At 37.4% G+C, this 21175-nt stretch overlaps 1 protein-coding gene across 1 annotated transcript in view; it reads right to left on the reverse strand.

The window, feature by feature from the left end:
* Positions 1-19946, reverse strand: part of CCDC172 (coiled-coil domain containing 172) — a 59112-nt gene extending 39166 nt beyond the window's left edge. The window contains exons 1-2 of the mRNA XM_027851484.1: positions 19853-19946; positions 19526-19611 (exon numbers count right to left, since the gene is read on the reverse strand). Coding sequence (XP_027707285.1) covers positions 19526-19611; positions 19853-19931 — 165 coding nt within the window. The 5' untranslated portion in view covers positions 19932-19946. The remainder of the gene's footprint in view (positions 1-19525; positions 19612-19852) is intronic.
* Positions 19947-21175: the final 1229 nt, after the last annotated feature.

A 21175-nucleotide genomic window follows, 5' to 3' on the forward strand; every position in this document is an offset into this window, starting at 1 on the left:
GCAGGATACTGAACCCATTCTTGGTTGGGAACTGCGTAAGCAGAACGAGACAACATACATAGCACTGAGGACTGCATCAGGTCATCAGGAGATGGAGTCATAAGCCAAGGAATGTGGCAGAGGGTAAGGTCTAGTCCTGGACACCCTCAAACATTAGGGCAAGAAGATAACAGCAGGAGCATTTAAACTGCAGAGCTAAAGGGACCAAATTAAGACTGCCCACCACAGCCAAAAATGTAGGAAGGGTGTCCCAAACCAAGAACTGAGGTTGAATATATAAATGAAAATAATTGTAAAATAGATGAGATTAAATAAATGAAAATAAATGAGTAAATAAACATGAGTAAATGGATAAATAAATGAATAAAAATAAGAAAATACATGAGTAAATAAATGAAAAATCCAAATATAATTTTATAAAAAGAAATATCATGGGTTGAAGAGGGAGAGAATAACTGCAACAAATACAAATAGACAGACAGAAAAGAAGGGCCAGGTTACAAGGACTGCAAGAGTGGCTAGAAGAAATGAAGCAAGAAATTTAAAAAGTCAAATTTGGGCTTTGGGGGAAATGAATAAAATAAATAGCTTAGTACAGAATGTGCAAACCTTAACCAAGTAGTGGAATCCCTGAAAAACAGAAAAAGCAAACAGAATGCAATGATTCTATAAGAAAACATGAAATATTAGAACAAAGTCAAAAGGCTGAAAAATGAGTAGATTTTGAAAGGGCATGACTACCAAAAACAACTGACCCAGAAAACAGATTGAGATAATTTTAAAATGAGCATCCTTGCTGAAAGCCATTATCAAACCAAAAACTTGGGAACCATATTTCAAGATATCATAAAAGAAAATTTCCTAGATCTATTAGAACCAGCAAAAAAAAGAGGGGGAGGGAACAGGAATAATATACTGGTTACCTCCTTTTAAAAAATCCCAAATTTAAAATATCCAGTAATTTCATGGACAAAATCTAAAGCTTCCAGATAAAGGAAAAAAACACTCCAAAGCAGTTAGAAAAGTCTGACTACAAAGGAACCAGCGTGAGGATCACACAAGTCTATGCTTAAACTAATATAATGGAAGAGTAAATTTTGGAATATCATATTCTAAAAAGAAAAAAAGAAAAAAAAACTGTCCCTAGAAAACAATACAATAATGTTGATAGTATTTATCAGCATTTATAAGAGAAACACCACAGTTGTGTACGATCTTTGTAACATAAACACTAGAGATAAGAGAAATCTAAAAAGGTATTATACATTTGAACAAGCAGAAGGGGCCAAAAGACAGTGAAGTACTTACATACTAATGGTGAAAAAAGAGACAAGTGGTCCTTTAGAATCAAACTGGTCTCAAATTTCACAGAGGAAGGAGAGAAAGACAGGTGTGTGGCCTGAACTTGCTTCTTTTCCATTTTGTTGATTTTTATAGAGGATAAAAGGAAGGTGACAAGGAAATACATTAGGGAAGAAATGAGAAAGAGGAAGAATTTATTACTTTTTACCATTGAAGTATACCAGAAGAGCCTTATCGACATCTGGAAGAGGGGATGGGAGCAACAAGCACCTGATGAATGTCTTTCTTATCTGAACCAGGCATAGGAAAGTTGAACACACACACACACACACACACACACACACACACACGACTTTGGTGTAGAATTACACCAAATTTAATAGGAAAATATTGATGACAGAGAGGTGAAAGAGGTCTTTAAGAGGGGCAGTAGAGTTGGGAAAGAAAGAGTCAAGAGCCGTAAGTAAAACAAACTTCAGCTTTGGAGGGGAGATCACAAAAGGGAAGATTAAAAAAAGAAAAATGAACTATAAGAACCAGTGATTGGCACTGGCCCTCAAGTTAGGAGGACCTGAATTCAAAATCAGCCTCAGACACTTGACACTAGCTGTGTGACCCTGATCAAGTCACTTAACCCCATTGCCTAGCCAAAAAACAAAAAAACAAAAACCAAAAAAACCAGCAATTAGAATCTATGCTGAATAGTGGAATAGGGGTATAAAAGTATAAGACCACTTCAATTATAGATCACTAGGGTTGATCACATTCCTTTTTCTCTTTCCACATTATGGTCTTACCTGTGAATGTAAATAGGATTAGCTCACCCATGAAAGGGAAGAGGGTAGCAGAATGGATTAGAAGATATAATCCAACAATATACTCTTTACAGGAAACATACTGAAAACAAAAAGGCTCATACAGAGTTAAAATGAGGGGTTGGAAGAGAATTATGCCCTCGGTGAAGTCAAAAAAGCCAGGGTGAAAATCATTATCTCAAACAAGACAACAATAAAAGCTGACAAGGTAAAAGAGGGAAGCAGGGAAACTACAGTATACTTAAAGTTAATGAAATTATATGAAGAAAGAGATAATAAAACTATAACTGTTGGAGACCTCAATTGTACCCCCTTCTCTGACCTAGACATGTAACAAAAAGAGAAGGAAGAAGTTCAGGATCAGAATAGAATTTTAGGAAAATTGAAAATGATAGTGCTGTGGTGATTACTGAATAGAAATATACAAAAGAATATATACATATATTTGTGTTTATATATATATATTTTTTTTCAGGTGTTCATGGTATCTTTACAAAATTTGACTCTAGTAGATTACAAAAAAGGGCTAGGACAGATCAATAAAGTTGGCCTGCAAACAAAAAAATTAAAGCAACAAATAAAACAACTAAATACAAAAACAGAAAATCTAAAAACCAAAGAAAGGTTAACATAATTGAAGGAAAAATAAACTCCCATTGAACTAATAAATAAAACCAAAAGCTATTTTTAAAACTAAAAAAGAAAAATGGTTATCTATTTTTGAAAGATTGTTAAACCAAAATGTCAGTGCAAAAAAAGGAAAAAGAATTTGCAACAATGAAGAAACAAAGGAAATTACTACCAAAAAATTATTTTGTTCCATTACATGCCAACACATCTGATAATGGATATTTACCAAAAATATAAACTACCCAGATTAAAAGAACAAGAAGTAGATAATTTAAATAACCCCATCTCAGAAAAGGTATCATAGCATATAAGATAGAGAGATGGTATTGAAGCCAGGAAGATCTGGGTTCAAATTTTTCTCTTAACACACTTTGGCTGTGGGATTCTGGATAAGTCACTTAACCTCAGTTTATTAGACAACTAAGACAATACATTGAAGAGAAAGTGTATATGTTGAGGATGTTTTCTCACCCAGGAGTTTCCTATACCAATAAAATCAAAGGTCAAGCCCTTACGCTAATTTAATCTTAGAAAATTAAATTAACAAACCACAAATGAACTCCCAAAGGGGAAAAAAGGACGTAGAACCAGATGGATGTACAAATTAATTCTATCAGAGATTCAGAGAGCAATTAACTACAACATTACATAAACTGTTTGCAAAAAATGGAAAAGAAGTATCTTATTAAACTCTTTCTATTAGTTAAATATGATCCTGATATGTATATAAAGGACAGACACAGCAGAGGAAAAACAAAGACTGATGTCTCTAATGACTATCAGTCATCAAATGAAACTAACTGAGTGTGGTTTACCTCTGCATAGAGCCTATGAAATAGCTAAGATCCAAGAATGGATTTAAAAGTCTCTTCATGAGTGGGATCTACATGAATACAGACAGTAATATATCAACAAAGAAGTGTCAAATGCCTGAGACATTTGCGAAAATGGATGATGGAAATTCAGGACCATGTTGTTGTCACCAGAAATTACCCAAGGGAGCCTGGATTTAGTAGTTGATGTAGATTATATATATGCATATATATGTGTATAGATATATATAGATATATATATCTATACACGCATATATATGTGTGTGTGTATATATATATGTATTTTTTTTTAAAGGAGAAACTGGGCAAAACAACACTTAGAGCAGCACCTTCTGAATAACTAGCAAGACATGATTTGGCAGCTAGAATTATAAATCAAAAACTATCTACCTTTCATGAATTGACAGGTGATAAATCCCCATTATACAAACACTGACTTTATCATATCCTGAAGAGCTCAGCCATTAAATCATCACAGGCCAAACTATTATTGACAATCACATAGACATAACATCGACCCATATAAACTCAAGAACATTTTGATTGTATGTATACCAAATATTTAAATCTCTAAACTACATAGAACAAAAAGCATTCAAAACAGAACAACCAAAATCGTTTGGGAACAGGATGAGGTACATATCATCCCTGTCATCCAGTCTGCTACTGAAGTTATATTAAGGATGTTTTCAGTGAGTCTACAGAAGATGAGCTTACTTACATCCCATACTTTTATTCAATTAAGAAAAAAACAGTAATTCTATCCACCTGTTTAATAGACCATAGAACCATTAAAAATAAATAATAGCAGGATAGCGATAAAAACCACCAGGATTGTTTTTATATGAAGCCCTTCGAAGAGGATGACAAGAACAACATAATAATAATAATTGACATCTATAAAGAACTAAAAAAACTTGAAAAATACTTTACGTATATTATCCCATTTGTGCCTGGTGCTACATAAAGTGCTTTGGGAGGATACAAGTGAAGTGGGAAATAAACCCTTCACACAAGGAGTTTAATATCTGGTTGCAAAGAAAGAATACGCTCCTTAAAAAAACACTAGAGGATTGTTACAAAGCTCACATGGAGAACTGCCTTCACTATTGTTCAGTAAAGTTATGTCTGACTGTTTCACAAGTATTTCTGTAAGATTGTTATTATTGCTTAAAATATTCGTTGGATGGATGAATAGCATTCCCGGCTTGATCTCTCACATGTGGCAAGTTATAAATAGGTAGTTCTATTTAAATGAATACTCTTTCGGGAGAGGAAGGAAATTAAACTTAACTTTTGTACTAAGTAGTTAGGCACCTCTTTAATAAAGAAGCACATTTCAATCCAAACCAACAAGTATGTATTGAGGGTATATGTGCTAGGCCCTGAGAGTAAAAATAAAATAAACCATTCCCTAGCCTGAAGGAGATTATATTCTACTGGGACAAAACAACATGCACCCAGATCTGTATGTAAAATATATAGAGTTAACACAAAGTATTTTTGAGGTGGATCACAAACAACTCAAAATGCTTCTTTTTTTCCTTCAAGGCTCAATTCAGAAACTACTTTCTCCATGTAGCATTACCTGACCGTTTCTAGTTATCAAACTATACGTATTCTCTCTATCCTTAATTTTTTTAGAGCACTTTATTACATGTCCCTTTTGCCCTATCAATCAATCCATCAACTATTACATCTTCATTATATTATATTTATCTATGTGTTTGTCTTATCCCTTCCCAAGAGAATGTAAACTAACTGAGCAGAGAGACAATCATTTTTTTTAAAAAAACTTTTGTGTCTTCATTGCCTACCACAGGGCCTAGCACATAGTAAGTTACTTAAACACTAGATGGACCAGAAGCATCAACTGATGCAAAAATTTGCTTGGTTCATCAAGATACTTTTTACATTCTGGTCGTCATATTAACAAATGTTTGTTGAAGTTGAATAAACCTCTTCTTTGTGGAAAAAAGGGGTGCTTTGTGCTATTTGTGCTATTTGGTTCTTTGAGTTGACTGCCCCTCCTACCTCCGTCCCATCTTGTCTGCCAAAGAGTAGACTTCATTTGTTCAATCAACATTGCTCTCTCCAAAGTTACTTACGATATCTTAATTGCCAAATCTAATGGCCTTTTCTCAATCCTCATTCTTTTTGACTTTTCTGCAGCCTTTGACCCTAGGGATCACCCTCTTTTTCTCCTTGGCACTCTTCTCTTTCTAGGTTCTCGTGACACTGATCGATCCCCTTTCTTCTCCTTCTTCTCCTCCATGGATTCACCACTTCTTCCCTGTCTCCTTTGCTGTATCTTCATCCACAGCATGCCTGCTAATCCTTGGGGCAGCCCCTAAAGTTCTGTCCTGGGCCATCTTTTCTTTTCCCTCTATACTCTTCTACTTTGTGATCTTATCATCTTCATGCAGATTCTCAGATCTATTTAGTCCTAACCTCTCCCCCAAACTCTAGTCCTACATCTCTTCCTGCTGATTTAGAACTGGATATCTTATAGATGTCTTAAACTCAATATGTCCCAAACTTGAACTCGTTCTCATTTCCCCAAACCCTTCCCTCTTCCTAACTTCTCTATTGTATTAAGGGTGTCATTATCTTTCCAGTCATTGGGGCTCACAACCTGGGTATCATCTTTGACTCCTCAATCTTTCACTATTCATATCCAATCAGTTGTCAAATCCTATCATTTATCTTTTTGTAACATTTCTTATATGTAACCCATTCTCTCTTCTGACAATGCCATCACCTTGATGAATCTGGAAAACTTTGTTCAAAAACCACTTCCCATCAATCCAATGTCCCCAAACCCAATTACCCTACATTGGTCCTTCCTTTTATTCTGTCTCTCAGAGGTCTTTATGAAAAGCAAGACAAAACAGCAAACACATATTAACTATGTGCCAAGAATTCCCTGCCCTAAGAGATTATATTCTAATGAGGCAAAAAAAACACCAAAGGGAGTTGAAGGTGGGAGAGGATAGGAAATAGGGAAGAAATGGTGGGGAGACGGGAAGGATTTTTCAATGGGTAAAGGAGGCTGGCATGGCAGATGAATGCTGCACGGTGAGAAGGCCAGCCCCAGGCGCCAAGGGAGGCTCTAGGGTAAGACTGTAGCAGAGGTCTTTATGAATATAGGTTGCTCTTCTTGTACTTTCTCCACCAAAGTCCTCTTTCTCATCATGCGTACAGGGATACCCAGAGTTTTCAAAGGCAAAGACAACAGAAGATAAGCACTAACAAGTTCAAACTAGAAAGGCTTCTAATGTAACCTGGCAACAGAATTTGTGTCTATAATATGAGGAATAGCTTAACTAAGTTTGGAGAAATTGATTACCAGTCTGGCCTCAGGGCAATTAATTATCTGGCCATAGCAACTCTTGAACACAATCTACCAAGTCATAGAGGGGTTATGATCTGCCCTAATAAACAGACAGCCACAATAATTAAAATGCTCATCATCAAAGGGTTAACATATCTTATACATATTCCTATGAGATTTCTAACAGGCTTTTAATATTTTCATGAGCATGTTCCCTTTCTGCAACCAGACCTTAAACGGTTTGTAGGAAAAGGTTATTTTCTACTTCATTTATTCTTCCTCAAGCTCTTTATACAGGACTAGTCAGTCAATAGTCAACAAGAACTTTTTTTTTTGGAGGCAGTCAGAGTTAAGTGACTTGCCCAAGGTCACACAGCTAGTAAGTGTCTGAGGCTGAATTTGAACTGAGGTCCTCCTGACTCCAAGGCCGATGGTCTATCCACTTAGCTGTACCTTCAACAAGCATTTATTAAGTCCTGGGATATGAAGAAATGTGAAAAATAGTCCCTGCTCTTGAGGAGCTCACAGTGTAATTGGGAAGAAAATGTAAACAATTATGTACAAATAAGATATTTTTTATATATATATGTATATATGTTTGTGTGTATATATATATGCATATATGTGTATATGTGTATGCATGTATAGATATGCATATAGCCATAAATCTATATCTATCTATACAGATGGGTCTCTATGTTTCTATATCTCTATGTAGACGTGTCTCTGTGTCTATATATCTATGCTTATCTATATTGAGAAAGCCATAGACACACCCATATACTAGAGATAATCTCAGAGGGAAGGCATTCAGATTAAAGAGGTCTGGAAAGGTTCCTTGCAGAAGGTAGGACTTTAGCTGATACTTGAAGGAAGCCAGGAAAACCTAGAGCGATGAGGAGCAAGAGAGTTCCAGAGATAATGATGAGGATAATAACCAGTGATAATGCACAAATTAGATATAGAAAACACGAGATTTAAAGCCCTGTTATTGTTATTATCATCTTGTTCTCAGCAGATTTAGAGCTTAAAGGGACCTTAAAGGACATCTGATATAAGGAAGGTTAAGTGACTTGCCCTAGGTCACACAGCTAGTCAGTATTCAGGACAAGATTCAAACTCTATTCTTTCTGACTCCAACACCAGAACTCTGTTTACTATGCCACCTAGAGTCATGAGATAAGTTCTTACACTATTATTCTTCTTGTATATTTAGTATTTTAGGAAGTATTAAAGAGGTGGGTAAAATAACTGCTTTTTCTAATCAAATAAAAGTATTTGAATGTAATCTCATTCTCTGTAGACACACTGGAAGTGCTCTCAGTTCAGTAGCAGACATGACAGTCAAGATAAAGTGCACCTTTTCTTCTTCCTACACAATTTTGATCTCCTCTACTAAATCTCTATATTAAAAAAGCCTTTCTTTCCATAGAGATTGGAGTTTACGAGTATTTGGTATATACCTCGTTATGGATCAATGTTATTTCTGAACAATTGTTGGTGAACATTTAGTCTATGAGGAGGTCTAATTCTAGTGCTAACCAACTGAGTTATCCAGGATATTTTAATGGTTCTCCTGATATTTGTAGTATGGGGATCTATCATCTGTTGGTCCACGAAAGATAGAAAGTTTCTTATGTATAATTCTAACTTCTAGGTTATATGTCCTTCCCATTCAGTAGGTGCTAAATCTTCATAGTGATTCATTATATAGTTTCTCCCATTTCTTAGAATGATCACAAAATCTGTGGTCCTTAAAGATAACCTTTCTACTTTCTGGTAGCAGTGACCTAGTCCTGAGCTGCCATCATAAGCTCCTCCATTTCCATAAACAAACACATATGAATCAATCATCTCTTTAGCACTTCTTCACTGATGTTTTGTTGGCTGAGTTTATGTGGGTATTGCCCATGAAAGGATGGGCATCCAGACTCCATCCAGAGGTAAAACACTCTAAGTTCACTAGATGAATCCAAGGGAATGGGCCCACTGTCAACTTTTTCAGTTGCCCAGTGAGGTAACATAATATCTGCTTGTTCCAAAAGTATTTCTACAAGATAACAATAATAATAATTATTATTATTACTCAAAATATTTGCTGAATGGATGAAGTGGAGCGTCCAGCTTAATCTCTTAAATTTGGCAAGTTGTGAACAAGTATTCCAATTCAAATAAATTTTCTTAAGGGTGGAGAGTTAAGTTCAATTTTTGTTCTAAGTAGTTAACACCTTTTCATAAAAAAAAAGTTTCTATTCTCATCAGATTTGGCTTAAAGAGAGAATATCATACACACTCAATTGGGTATATAAATCTATCTTACCCTACAGGAAAATAGGGGGGAAGGGGATAAGAGAGCAGAGGGATGATAGAAGGGAGGGCAGATTGGGGGAGAGGGTAATCAGAAGCCAATACTTCTAAGGAGGGACAGGGTCAAAAGAGAAAATAGAATAAACAGGGGGCAGGATAGGATGAAGGGAAATATAGTTAGTTTTTCACAACACAACTACTATGGAACTATTTTGCATGACTACACATGTATAGCCTGTATCGAGTTGCTTGCCTTCTCAATGAGGGTGGGTGGGGAGAAAGGAAGGGAGAGAATTTGGAACCCAAAGTTTAAAAAACAAATGTTAAAGACTGTTTTTACATGTAACTGGGAAATAAGATATACAGGCAATGGGGTATAGAAATCTATCCTGCCCTACAGGAAAACAGAAAGGCAAGAGGATGGGGGGGTGATAGAAAGGAGGGCAGATCAGGGGAAGGGGCATTCAGAATGCACACCATCTTGGGGTGGAGGTAGGAACAAGATGGGGAGAAAATTTGGAACTCAAATTCTTGTGGAAGTGAATGTTGAAAACTAAAAATAAATAAATTAAAAAAAAACAAAAAGAAAAAATATCTAGTGATTTTGATATTCAGATCACTTAGGCAATGACTATATTATTCTTTCACAAGTTAAAAAAAACATAATTTTAAAACTGCATTTCAACATCTCAATCAGAATATGAGAGCTTATTCCTTTCTAAGGATGTATCTTCTTGCAGCTTTGGGCATGGACTCAATTTTTTTTTTCCATTCAAAAGAGAACTATGTGGATCCCAAAAGATTAGAGGGAAAGGTGAAACTACCCCATTTGAATTATTCTTTCATTGTAAATATAATTTTTAAATTCATAAACTGCCTTAGACTTTCCTTCACTTACTCCCTCTTGAGAAAAAAAAGTTATTTTCAGTGGTTTATAGGGATCAAAGTTATATCAGGTTAATTACTATTGAATAAGTTCAGTCTGTGATTTCTCAATTTTTGTGTGCTACCTTGTAAATACTACAAAATCCTTCCTCCATTATCAGGATCTTTAGGACCATATTTTGGTAAGTTCTGGAGCAAATCAAGTTGTGTTCTTGTATTTCTGTTTTCACATTACTAAACTTAACCAGGCATACTGTATCTTTTCAATTCACAAAGTACCCATACTATATAATCTGTGGCTTTTGCAACCACATATTTTAAAGTAGTCATTGAGCCCTGAAAGGCAAATGCTATCATTCAAGTTCTAATTACATGCTACCTGGGTTTTACAGGACAGAAAAAAAAAATGAGTACTGTATTTCTAAAATGCATTTTTGACCATAAGCAATCTTTAAAAAGGATGTCCCAAATATTTTCAAATTGTATCACCAGTACAATTATTTTTATAACTCATGTGCTATCCTATTCAAATTATATTTCAGTCTTTTCTTAGGTTGTTTCTTTTTGATAGATTGGTCAATAAATACCAAATCAAGCAGTCAAGTAAATACATTTTCATTGATATTGGCAGGCACATAATTAACTCTGAGGATAAAAGAAAGAAAAATCAATTTGTGATTACTTTTCCAGTTCTTAACCATTAATCATTTATAATCAGAATTGGTCTAATATGGGAACACACACATTCATGTATGTGTGTGTGTACATATATCTGTGTATTTGTCTGTGTATACATATGTTTATATATACCTATACAAATACTTGGGAATGGAGATGCAAAAATGGAAACAAAACAAATCCCTTTGCCTGCCATCTAGAACCCCCCCTCCTTCCACAAAACAGCTGGTACTTTCTATGGCTTAGCTCCTGTAACTCCTCATTCAGGTCAACATGGACATCTCTGTCCCTCAAACATGCCATGTATTCTTCCTCTCTATAACTGTGCTTTACATTCCTTCTCACTGGAATATCCTCCCTCCCCTTCTTTCCCACTGAGTTTCTGCCCATCCTTTAAAGCACATCTAAGATGCTAACACCTTCAGAAAACCTTCCCTTATTCCTCTCTAGTTATATTTCCCCCTTAGACCTAACACAATACTTTATTGCACTTCTTTCTAATGCACATATTCTGTATTAGAGTTATCTAGAGGCAGCTAGATGGCATAATGGGTAGAGCACTGGACCTGGACTCAAGAAGATCTGAGTTTAAACTTGGCAAAAAAAATATTTAATAGCTGTGTGACCTTGGGCAAGTCATTTAACCTCTGTCTGATGCAGTTTCTTCAAATGGAAAACAGGTATTATAATAGCACCCACCTTCCAGGTTGTGGTTGTGGTTTGTCCTTCATTCTCAAAGAGGACCATGACATCAGGGAGATGATGACATGACTTGCAATTGAATTTGATTTGATTGAGGGAGTGCTGTGCAAAGTCACCAGCCTCACTTTCTCCTCCAGAGCCATCTAGGTCCAGGGGCCAGATATTGATCAGGAAGACTGGAGATGGCCCAGGATGCAGTGGGAAACCGGGGCCCTTTTAAGATAGGGTCTTTTCAAGTTCTCTATTTGAGTGAGGCAACTCCTATTCAGTGAATAGGCCTCTTTAAGAAGTGAGTCAAGGCACAGCCCTTTTAATTAAAAAAAAAAAAATCAAACTGGGAGGCAAAGACCCTCAGGGTTGTTGGCCAAAAGAGAAACAGTTACTATTTACATTCACTATGAGCCCAGAGGGCCCAAAAATAACCATAAGTGGTGCTTGTGCTGGGCAGGGACCTATTGCTGTCCGACCAAAGAGATCCCAGGGTGGTGGTGAAGATCAAATGAGATAATATTTGTAAAGTATTTAGCATAGTGCCTGGTGTACAGAAGATACTTAATAAATGCATGTTTCCTTCTTTCTTTCCTGTCATATGCCTTTATTCTTAGAAGGAAGGAATACTCTCATATGTAAATTGTATATATCCCCAAGTACACAATAACATCTTAGAAAAAACTGATTTAGAGCTAGAAGAAGCCTTGGAGATCATCTGGTCCAATCCCCCCATTTTATAGATAAGGAAACTGAGTCCTACAATGTCCAAGTGCTTGCCAAAAGACAGGTAGTAATTAGCAGAGCTAGCATTCAAAAACAGTTTCTCAGAGTGCAAATCTAGAATTCTTTCCATTTTAAGCTCTTAAAAATGTTTGCTAAACTGAATTACTATCAAATCTTTGGGGATGTTCATTTAAACTTTATCAAAGTATAAATTTTACTAGGTTATTTCAATAGCAAATTATCAATATCTAAATGTGACTTTGAGACTTGTAAATTAATTTTGCAAGCAGGCTACAATTGTATTTACCTAATAAATAATATTACATGCAACTAATCTGTGTTAAGAAGTGATTCAAATTTATAATTTATATTTGTAATTTCAGTAAGTATTTCTAAATACTATTATATGAACACTCTCATCTCTAACATTTAAGATTTTAGAACAGAAACATTTTGTGTGTATATGTGAATGAATCAGCATTTTCACTTGTATTTTCAGGCAAATCATCCCACTTTTATAGAGCAGTAATCAAAACATTGGTGGAATTCAATCAATCATTAATCATTTGTTAAATGCTTATTATGTGCCAGATACTATGCTAGCTCTGAGATTACAAAGAAAAAAATTAAGAATCTATGCCTTCAAGGAGCTCACAATTTATTGGAGAAGACTACACATATTCCTAAACACAAATACATTATATATGTGTGTATATATATGTATATATACATATATACATATATATACACACATATACACATATATATGCTGCTATATATTATATTTTAATACATAAATAATATCTACCTATAATATGTATGTATGTAATATGTAACACTCCTCTGAGGGCTCATTTGCTCAACTCACTTTGCCAATGGGAAGAGGTATTGTTATTACTATTCCCAGGGCTCTAAGATTAACCTTGTAAATGGCTATCTTCCCAAACACTAGCTCATAAACCCCTATCAGTGTGCTTCCTCTGACACATTTCTTTAGCTAAAGCATTTACTCAATGGCATAGCAAGAAAAGTAGTTCGAAAGCATATTTTGTCAAAACTGGGGGCACACCACCCCACAAATATATCCACAGTGCAGTATAAGAGAATAGGGAGAGAGTGAGCTTGGGCTTAAAGTACAATGGTAGTGAGGACCATATATAGGTCACACATATGGCCAAGGCAGCTTATAACTCTAGAATGATAGGGCCTCAATGTCCAAGATTTTCTTTTTTTTTAAATTCATTTTTAGTTTTCAACCTTCACTTCCACAAGATTTTGAGTTCCAAATTTTCTCCCCATCTCATCCCTCCCTCCACCCCAAGATGGCATGTGTTCTATATATCCCTCCCCTTAATCTGCCCTCCCTTCTATCTCACCCCCCCTTCTCTTATCCCCTTCCCCTTCTATTTTCTTGTAGGGCAGGATAGATTTCTATTCCCCATTGCCCGTATTTCTTATTTCCAGTTGCATGTGAAAACAATTTTTTTTTAACATGTCTTTTTAAAACTTTGGGTTCCAAATTGTCTCCCTTCCTCCCTCCCCACCCACCCTCACTGAAAAGGCAACCAACTTGATACAGGTTATACATATGTAGTCATGCAAAACACTTCCATAATGGTCATGTTATAAAAAACTAACTATATTTCCCTTCATCCTATCCCTCCCCCATTTATTCTATTCTCTCTTTTGACCCTGTCCCTCCTCAGAAGTGTATGCTTCTGATCACCCCCTTCCCTAATCTACCCTCCCCTCTATCATCTCCCTGCTTTCATGTCTCCTTCTCCCCCTATTTTCCTGTAGGGTAAGATAGATTGTCATACCCAATTGAGTGTGTATGTTATTCCCTCCTTAAGCCAAATCCCATGAGAATAAGATTCACTCATTCCCTGTCACTTTCCCCCGTTTCCCCTCCATTATACAAGCTTCTTCTTGTCTGTTTTATGTGAGATAATTTACCCCATTCTACCTCTCCCTTTCTCCTTCTCCCAGTATAATCCTCTCTCACCCCTTAATTTTATTCTCTAGATATCACCCCTTCATCTTCAACTTAGTCTGTGCCCTCTATCTATCTATCTATATCTATATCTATATATCTATATCTGTATCTATATCTATCTATCTATATACATACATACATACATATAATTTTTACCCTCCAAATACCCTAATACTGACAAAGGTCTCATGAGTTACAAATAATATCTTTCCATGCAGGAATGTAAACAGTTCAACCTTAATAAGTCTCTTATGATTTCTCCTTCCTGTTTACCTCTTTATGTTTCTCTTCAGTCTTATATTTGAAAGTCAAATTTTCTATTCAGCTCTGGTCTTTTCCTCAAGAATGCTTGAAAGTCCCCTGTTTCACTGAACGACCATTTTTTCCCCTGAAGGATTATACTCAGTTTTGCTGGGTAGGTGATTCTTGGTTGTAATCCTATCTCCTTTGCCCTCCAGAATATTATATTCCATGCCCTGCGGTCCCTTAATGTAGAAGCTGCTAAATCTTGTGTTATCCTGATTGTGTTTCCACAATACTTGAAATTGTTTCTTTCTGGCTGCTTGCAATATTTTCTCCTTGACCTGGGAACTCTGGAATTTGGCTACAATATTCCTAGGAGTTTTTCTTTGGGGATCTCTTTCAGGAGGTGATCGGTGGATTCTTTCCATTTCTATTTTGCCCTCTGGTTCTAAAATATCAGGGCAGTTTTCCTCGATAATTTCTTGAAAGATGATGTCTAGGCTTTTTTTTTTTATCATGGCTTTCAGACGGTCCAATAATTTTTAAATTCTCTCTCCTGGATCTATATTCCAAGTCAGTTGTTTTTCCAATGAGATATTTCACATTGTTTTCTATTTTTTTCATTCTTTTGGGTTTGTTTTACAGTGTCTTAATTTCTCATAAAGTCACTAGCTTCCAACTGCTCCATTCTAATTTTTAAGGAAGTATTTTCTTCAGTAAGCTTTTGGACTTCCTTTTCCATTTGGTCAATTTTGCTTTTTAGGGCATTCTTCTCCTCATTGGCTTTTTGGACCTCTTTTGCCATTTGGGTTAGGCTATTTTTTAAAGTGTTATTTTCTTCAGTATTTTTTTGGGTCTCCTTTAGCAAACTGTTGACTTGTTTTTCATGACTTTCTTGCATCACTCTCATTTTTCCTCTACTTTTCCTACTTGCTTCTCAAAATCCTTTTTAAGCTCCTCCATGGCCTGGGATCAATTCATATTTTTCTTGGAGGCTTTGGATGTAGGAGCTTTGACTTTGTTGTCTTCTTCTGGCTGTATGTTTTGATCTTCTTTGTCACCAAAGTAAGAAAATATAGTCTGACTCTTTTTGCGCTGCTTGCTCATAATCTCAGCCAATTACTTGAGTTATAAACTCTTTGTTAAGGTAGGGGTGTGCTTCCAGTGTGGCGAATGTACTGTCCCAAGCTTCGGTGGTTTTGTGCAGCTGTTTTCAGAAATACCTCTAGGGACCTGTAAATTTTCAGTTCTTCCAAGGTCGTATGATCAAGGGCAAGGTGATTACTCCTTTCCTAGCCTATGTTCTGATCTATGAGTGACCACAAGCACTCTTTTCTGCCTTAGAATTGTGAGGAGGATTCCTTCTCCATGGCCACTACAAGCTCCACCAAGCTATCACTCCTCCTTGCTCCAGGACCACCACCCAGAACTGTGACCAGCTCCAGCAGAAAGATCCCTGCAATCCCCCTCTGATAAGCCACTCAACTCCCCCTCAGTCTGTGGGCCGGAAGCTCTGGAAGCAGCCGCTGACCCAAGGCCAAGTTAGGGGACTGGCGCTTTTCTCTCTCACTGAGGACACAGACTTTTCCCACTGATCTTTTAAGTTGTCTTTGGCGTTTGTGGGTTGAGAAGTCTGGAAACCACCACAGCTGCCCATGATTCAGTCCTCTGAGGCCTGCTCCAGGTTCGCTGAGGCCTGCCTTGCCTGAGCGCTCATGCCGAACTGTGCTCCTCTCCCTGCCCTGCATGACATACCTTTCCAATCAACTATCCAGGCTGTCTTGGGCTGTAAATTTGTTTCACTCTTTTTGTGGGTTCTGCTCCAAGATTTTCTGTCTCTGGACAATCCTCATGATATTTATTCATTATGAATCACTCACTCCATCATTCTTCAGGGCTAGCACAATATCTCCCCTGGACCAAAAGCTCAGGTTCTAGGGTTCAGCAACTCAGTCAGATTATCCAATACTCTGCTAGAGTGGGTGAGGTAGGTCATTTGGTTGCCAAGGCTTCTCACCAGGAACCATTGCTGCTGGACTGGGCCAGGCAACACTAGGTAGTGGCTACCTGAGAGAAGGCTGAGCCTAACATTGGTCATTGGGCTCTTCTCAAGACACAGTGTCTCTGTAAATGTATCAGTCTACTGGTCTCCTGGGATTGCTCTTCAATGGGCAGCAGTAGTATTTTTCCACCTTCAAGTATTAGCTTGGCTGGGTGCTACCATGCTGTCTTCAACTACAGTGTTACCTGTCTCTTTTAGTCAGAGCAATAACCCTGGGCTTAGGATCAAAGTTGTGCTAAAGCTTCTGCCCTCTAATTCCGACAGAAGCTCATCCCTGAGGTGATTTGACACTTCCAGGTAGTAAATAAGAAAAGGATTGCCTGTCTTTTAACAAATTCTAGCTGACTCAAAAGTCCCTCCCTTCAGAAAGCCATTTCATGTTGTAGTATAGTGCTTAGTTTCAATTTAGTCATTTTTATGTCCCATTCTCCTTTGGAAAGCTTATAAAATCGTGAGAAATGCTGAATTATTAGATTCCCACATAAGTTGCAAAAAACAGGAAAGGTGCTGAATGGCTAACTAATTAAGGGGAAAGTGACATTCCTCAGGCCAGTTAAGACAGCAGGGTTCCTGTCTTTACAACCCAAGGCCCAAACCAGTCCAAGCTGGTTGGGGGTGAGTGTCCAAGCACAAGAATCTGCTACTACTCAGACTCAATAAACCTCATGCATATGCTAACTAAAGGATCAGGATTTTCCACCAATTGTAACTCGGATTGAGGTTTCTCTAATTAGAATATGGAACTGTGAACCTAACCAATTGCGAAACTTTTGATTGTAACTCAGACCAATCTGAGTCTTGGAGCGAGGAATAAGGGGACCAGACTAACAGTATAAAGCTCACTCTCACTTCTGTGCTCAGTGTGCTTCCTTCTTGGGAAAGAGTGTACCCTATTCTCGAGCAAATTGAATTAAGGAATTTCTTTTTCTTTTTTTATTTTTTAGGCAATTGGGGTTAAGTGACTTGCCCAGGGTCACACAGCTAGTAAGTGTCAAGTCTTCGTTCGGTCTGAGGCTGGATTTGAACTCAGGTCCTCCTGACTTCAGGGCCCATGCTCTATCTATTGAGCCACCTAGAGGCCCCAAGGAATTTCTTCCTTCACTCTAAAAGAGTTGTAGCCTGCATCTCTAACAGAGCTGTATCCTGTTATGGGAAGCAGTGGGCAATGGCTTGTCCTGGGCTAACTCCCCAATCCTGTTGGTCCTGGAGGTTGTTGATAACAATATTGAGTGGTTAGGGACAAAGATATAAATAAAGTCTAGGTACTGGCTGCAAATTCATTATCTTACTGTCCTCTTCATAAATAATTGAGATATTCGAGACTCCTAGGACAATGTCTATTCTATATCTACAGGCTCTCTAGGTGGTACGGTGGATAGAGTACTGGCCTAGAGTCAGGAAGATCCATCTTCCTGAGTTTAAATCCTACTCCTACTTAACTACTACTTACACATAGCTACTTACTAGCTATGTGACCCTGGGCAAGTCACAACACTTTTTGCCTCAATTCCTCATCTGTAAAATGAGCTGGAGAAAGAAATGGCAAACCACTTAAGTATCTTTGCCAAGAAAACCCTAAATGGGATCACAAAGAGTTGGACAAAACTGAACAACAACCCACTCATGCTTGAATTATTGCCATAGTGTAACTGACCTTCGTATATCCAACCTGCTTTCTCCTTTCCAATCTATCTATCATGCCACTGTCAGAAAAAATCCTTCCAAAACACTTCTCTCATACCAATACTCCTTACTTTAAAAATGTCAATGGCTTCCCATTACTTACTATTTCCCTGCCTAGGAATGTCCTTCTCAACCTTTTAAGGCCTAGAATAAGTCACCGTTTCTCCATGAAGATGCCTCTGGTCACTCAGACCGATAGAAATCTCTCTCCTCACATCCAATTAAGATAGCTTTACAAAATAAAAACAAAGAAGACGTTCTTTGGTTTTCCATCAGTACCAAAAAACGTGGCACTAAGTTTTACTCTACCAATGCTAAAATCTGTTAAGGTTAAGAATTGTTTTCAGATGGAAACATGAGTAAAACATATTAAGAGTTTTAAGAGAAGTACAAACTAACATGAATGTTTAAAATATTGAATAGTTTTACAAAAAATCAACTACCTCTTAAATTGTTATAAATGAAGATGTGTACATTATGCCACTTTGAAAAAATAAGTTTTATTGATGCTTTTTTAATATCATAGTCATAAGTGGCACTAATTATTTTTGTGGGTTTTTTTAACTTTCCTCAATCAACAAGCATTTATTTTCTCTCCATCAACAAGCATTTATTTTCTCTCCCTTCTACCTCTTCCTTACTGAAAAAAAATACAAACTTACTATTAATTAGTATAATAGTATATAACTTTTTCAGATTTTAAACCAGCAAAAAATAGCATTTGTATTTATTTCCTTCTAAGTCACATCTGCTTTCTGTAACTCAGTTTCCTTATCTGTAAAGTGAATAGGTTGGCCTATGTAATTTTTAAAATCCTCTGGCTCTAGAAATTCTATGAATTCTATTTATATAAACTTTATTTTGTACAAATATAGTGATATGTAGTGTAACCTGTTCTAAATTCAGTCAGGAGAGAGCTGGGTTCACATCTTACCACTTTTACTTACTATATATGTGACCATGGTCAAATCATTTAATCTCTATGTGCCTCAGTTGAGGATAATAATGAGTGGGATGCTGAAAAACACCCCACACAATAATGTCTATGGTACTTATCTTACAAAGTTGTCCTGAGGGTCAAAGAGCTGCTGAGTGCTTTGCAAACTTTAATACCTTTATCATTTCAGCTCTCCTAGTGTGAACTGATTTCTCTTAATCTTACTAATCTCCTGTACTTGGGATCCAAGGTTTTTCTGGAAACAGATCACCAAATATCTCCACACAAAATGACACTAAATTGTTCTTCCTATCTGAACAGTATTAGACTAATATTTTAAAACCACACATGACACAGTCACTGTATGTAAATCAGACTTTCACAAATGATCATTGGAAGATTACCTTGGATTCTGACTTCATTTTCTCTTCTTTCAATTCTTCTGTTGCTTTATGAATTTTTTCACGACACCTGTTTATTTCCACTCGCACTGGAATACAGAGTAAATCCTTAAACACAACAATCCTTTATAAAACATATGTTTCTGTAGCATTGGGTGAGAAATCTTTAAATAGTATACCCCCACCTCAATGATTTTGGAGTAAATGAGCTTCCTGAATCTGCCTGACCAGGCCCTTCAAAATTTTAATTCTAGTTTAAGTCAAACACTATGGGGGGACATAAAAGAAAATATATAAAGTCATATGCAAAATGACAGAAATGTACTTGACCTTCATGCCTCAAACGACGACTTTCTTCTGCCTGATGTTCAGTAAATATGATGTGCTGGAATAAAGAGTCTAAGCTCATTTTAGATGCAGTCTCTGATGAGTCCTTTGCTTTTCTTTTTTTTTTTCTCTCTCTCCTCTTAAGTACGTTCTGAGACTGAAGACCCTGGATTTCACAACAGAGGTCAATTATGAGTTTGAGACTGCTTCCCAATTTGCTCCCTTGTCCTTACTGTCCCCTATCGTCCATCCCCACACCCTAGATAGGAGGGCAACTCTGGGCCTCAGTTTCCTGATTTGTACAATGTGAGGGAAGTTAGACTGGAAGACCTCTGAGTTCCCTTACAGCCCTAAATTTATCAAACTTGACACTAGTGGGAACAGGTAAGGATTGTGCTCAAAAGATGTCCCACAAAGACTTAGGGGTAGGCCCTTGCTGGAGCCTCTCCCCTCCCCCACCCCATGAGGGTTTAGAAAGAGTCGCTGCACCCTGCCTCATTTTCCCTCAGCAGCAGCTAGGCCAAGGAGCCTTGAAATTTTTAGTTTTGTAGAATTTTATTTCTTTGTCCCAAGCCTTCATTGCCTGGGAGGAATTCCTTCAAACCTGTCTCTCTTCCCTCAAAAATGGCAAGAGCCGGCGGTGTTTGGGTCCAGCTTGGGGAAAGTTTGGGCCCTGAGGTCACAGAGAAATGAAGAGAAGCCACACACCTTGCCTGGGTCCCCACGATTGGCTCCAGAGCTTGCCTCCCGCCCTGCTGACGAGGTGGGAATCGCCACCCACCAGCCTTTTTTTCACCCTGTGTCACTCTGCTCCTTTAAGCCACAGGTTCTAGAAGGCTCTGAGAGCACTTCCTGGTTATAAAACTCAACTCTCCTTTTCCTCTTCAGTGTAAGCCCCTGGGTGTAGGAGGCTCCACCTCAGGGATTCTGCCAAAGCCACTGTCCTTGCCTGGGGCGGGTAGCACTGCAGGGGAATTCCAGGGACCTCCTCGAAGGGCTCACAGAAAACAGGGCCCTGTGCCACCACTGTAGCGTTTATTTGAACTCATTTTCATTCCGTTTCGACCCAACAAATATTTACCAGATGTATAGTAATTGCAAGACACAGGAGCTAGGAAGGTTCTGGAATATGACAATAACATAAAACACAAGGCCTGCTTTCGTAGAACTTAAAGTCTTACCGGGAAGGTGGGGGGTGGGGGAGAAATACTTTTTGTTTACATTTCAATTAGGCCTCTGGTTGCCCTCCAACACAACCAAAGGATTGGACTTGACCTCTGAGGGCCTTTCTCACACAAAAGGTTATCTGGTGCCTAGTGTATAAGT

This window comes from Vombatus ursinus, unplaced genomic scaffold (genome assembly GCF_900497805.2).
Source record: "Vombatus ursinus unplaced genomic scaffold, bare-nosed wombat genome assembly UNPS02009205.1, whole genome shotgun sequence".
NCBI classification, from domain to species: Eukaryota; Metazoa; Chordata; class Mammalia; order Diprotodontia; family Vombatidae; genus Vombatus; species Vombatus ursinus.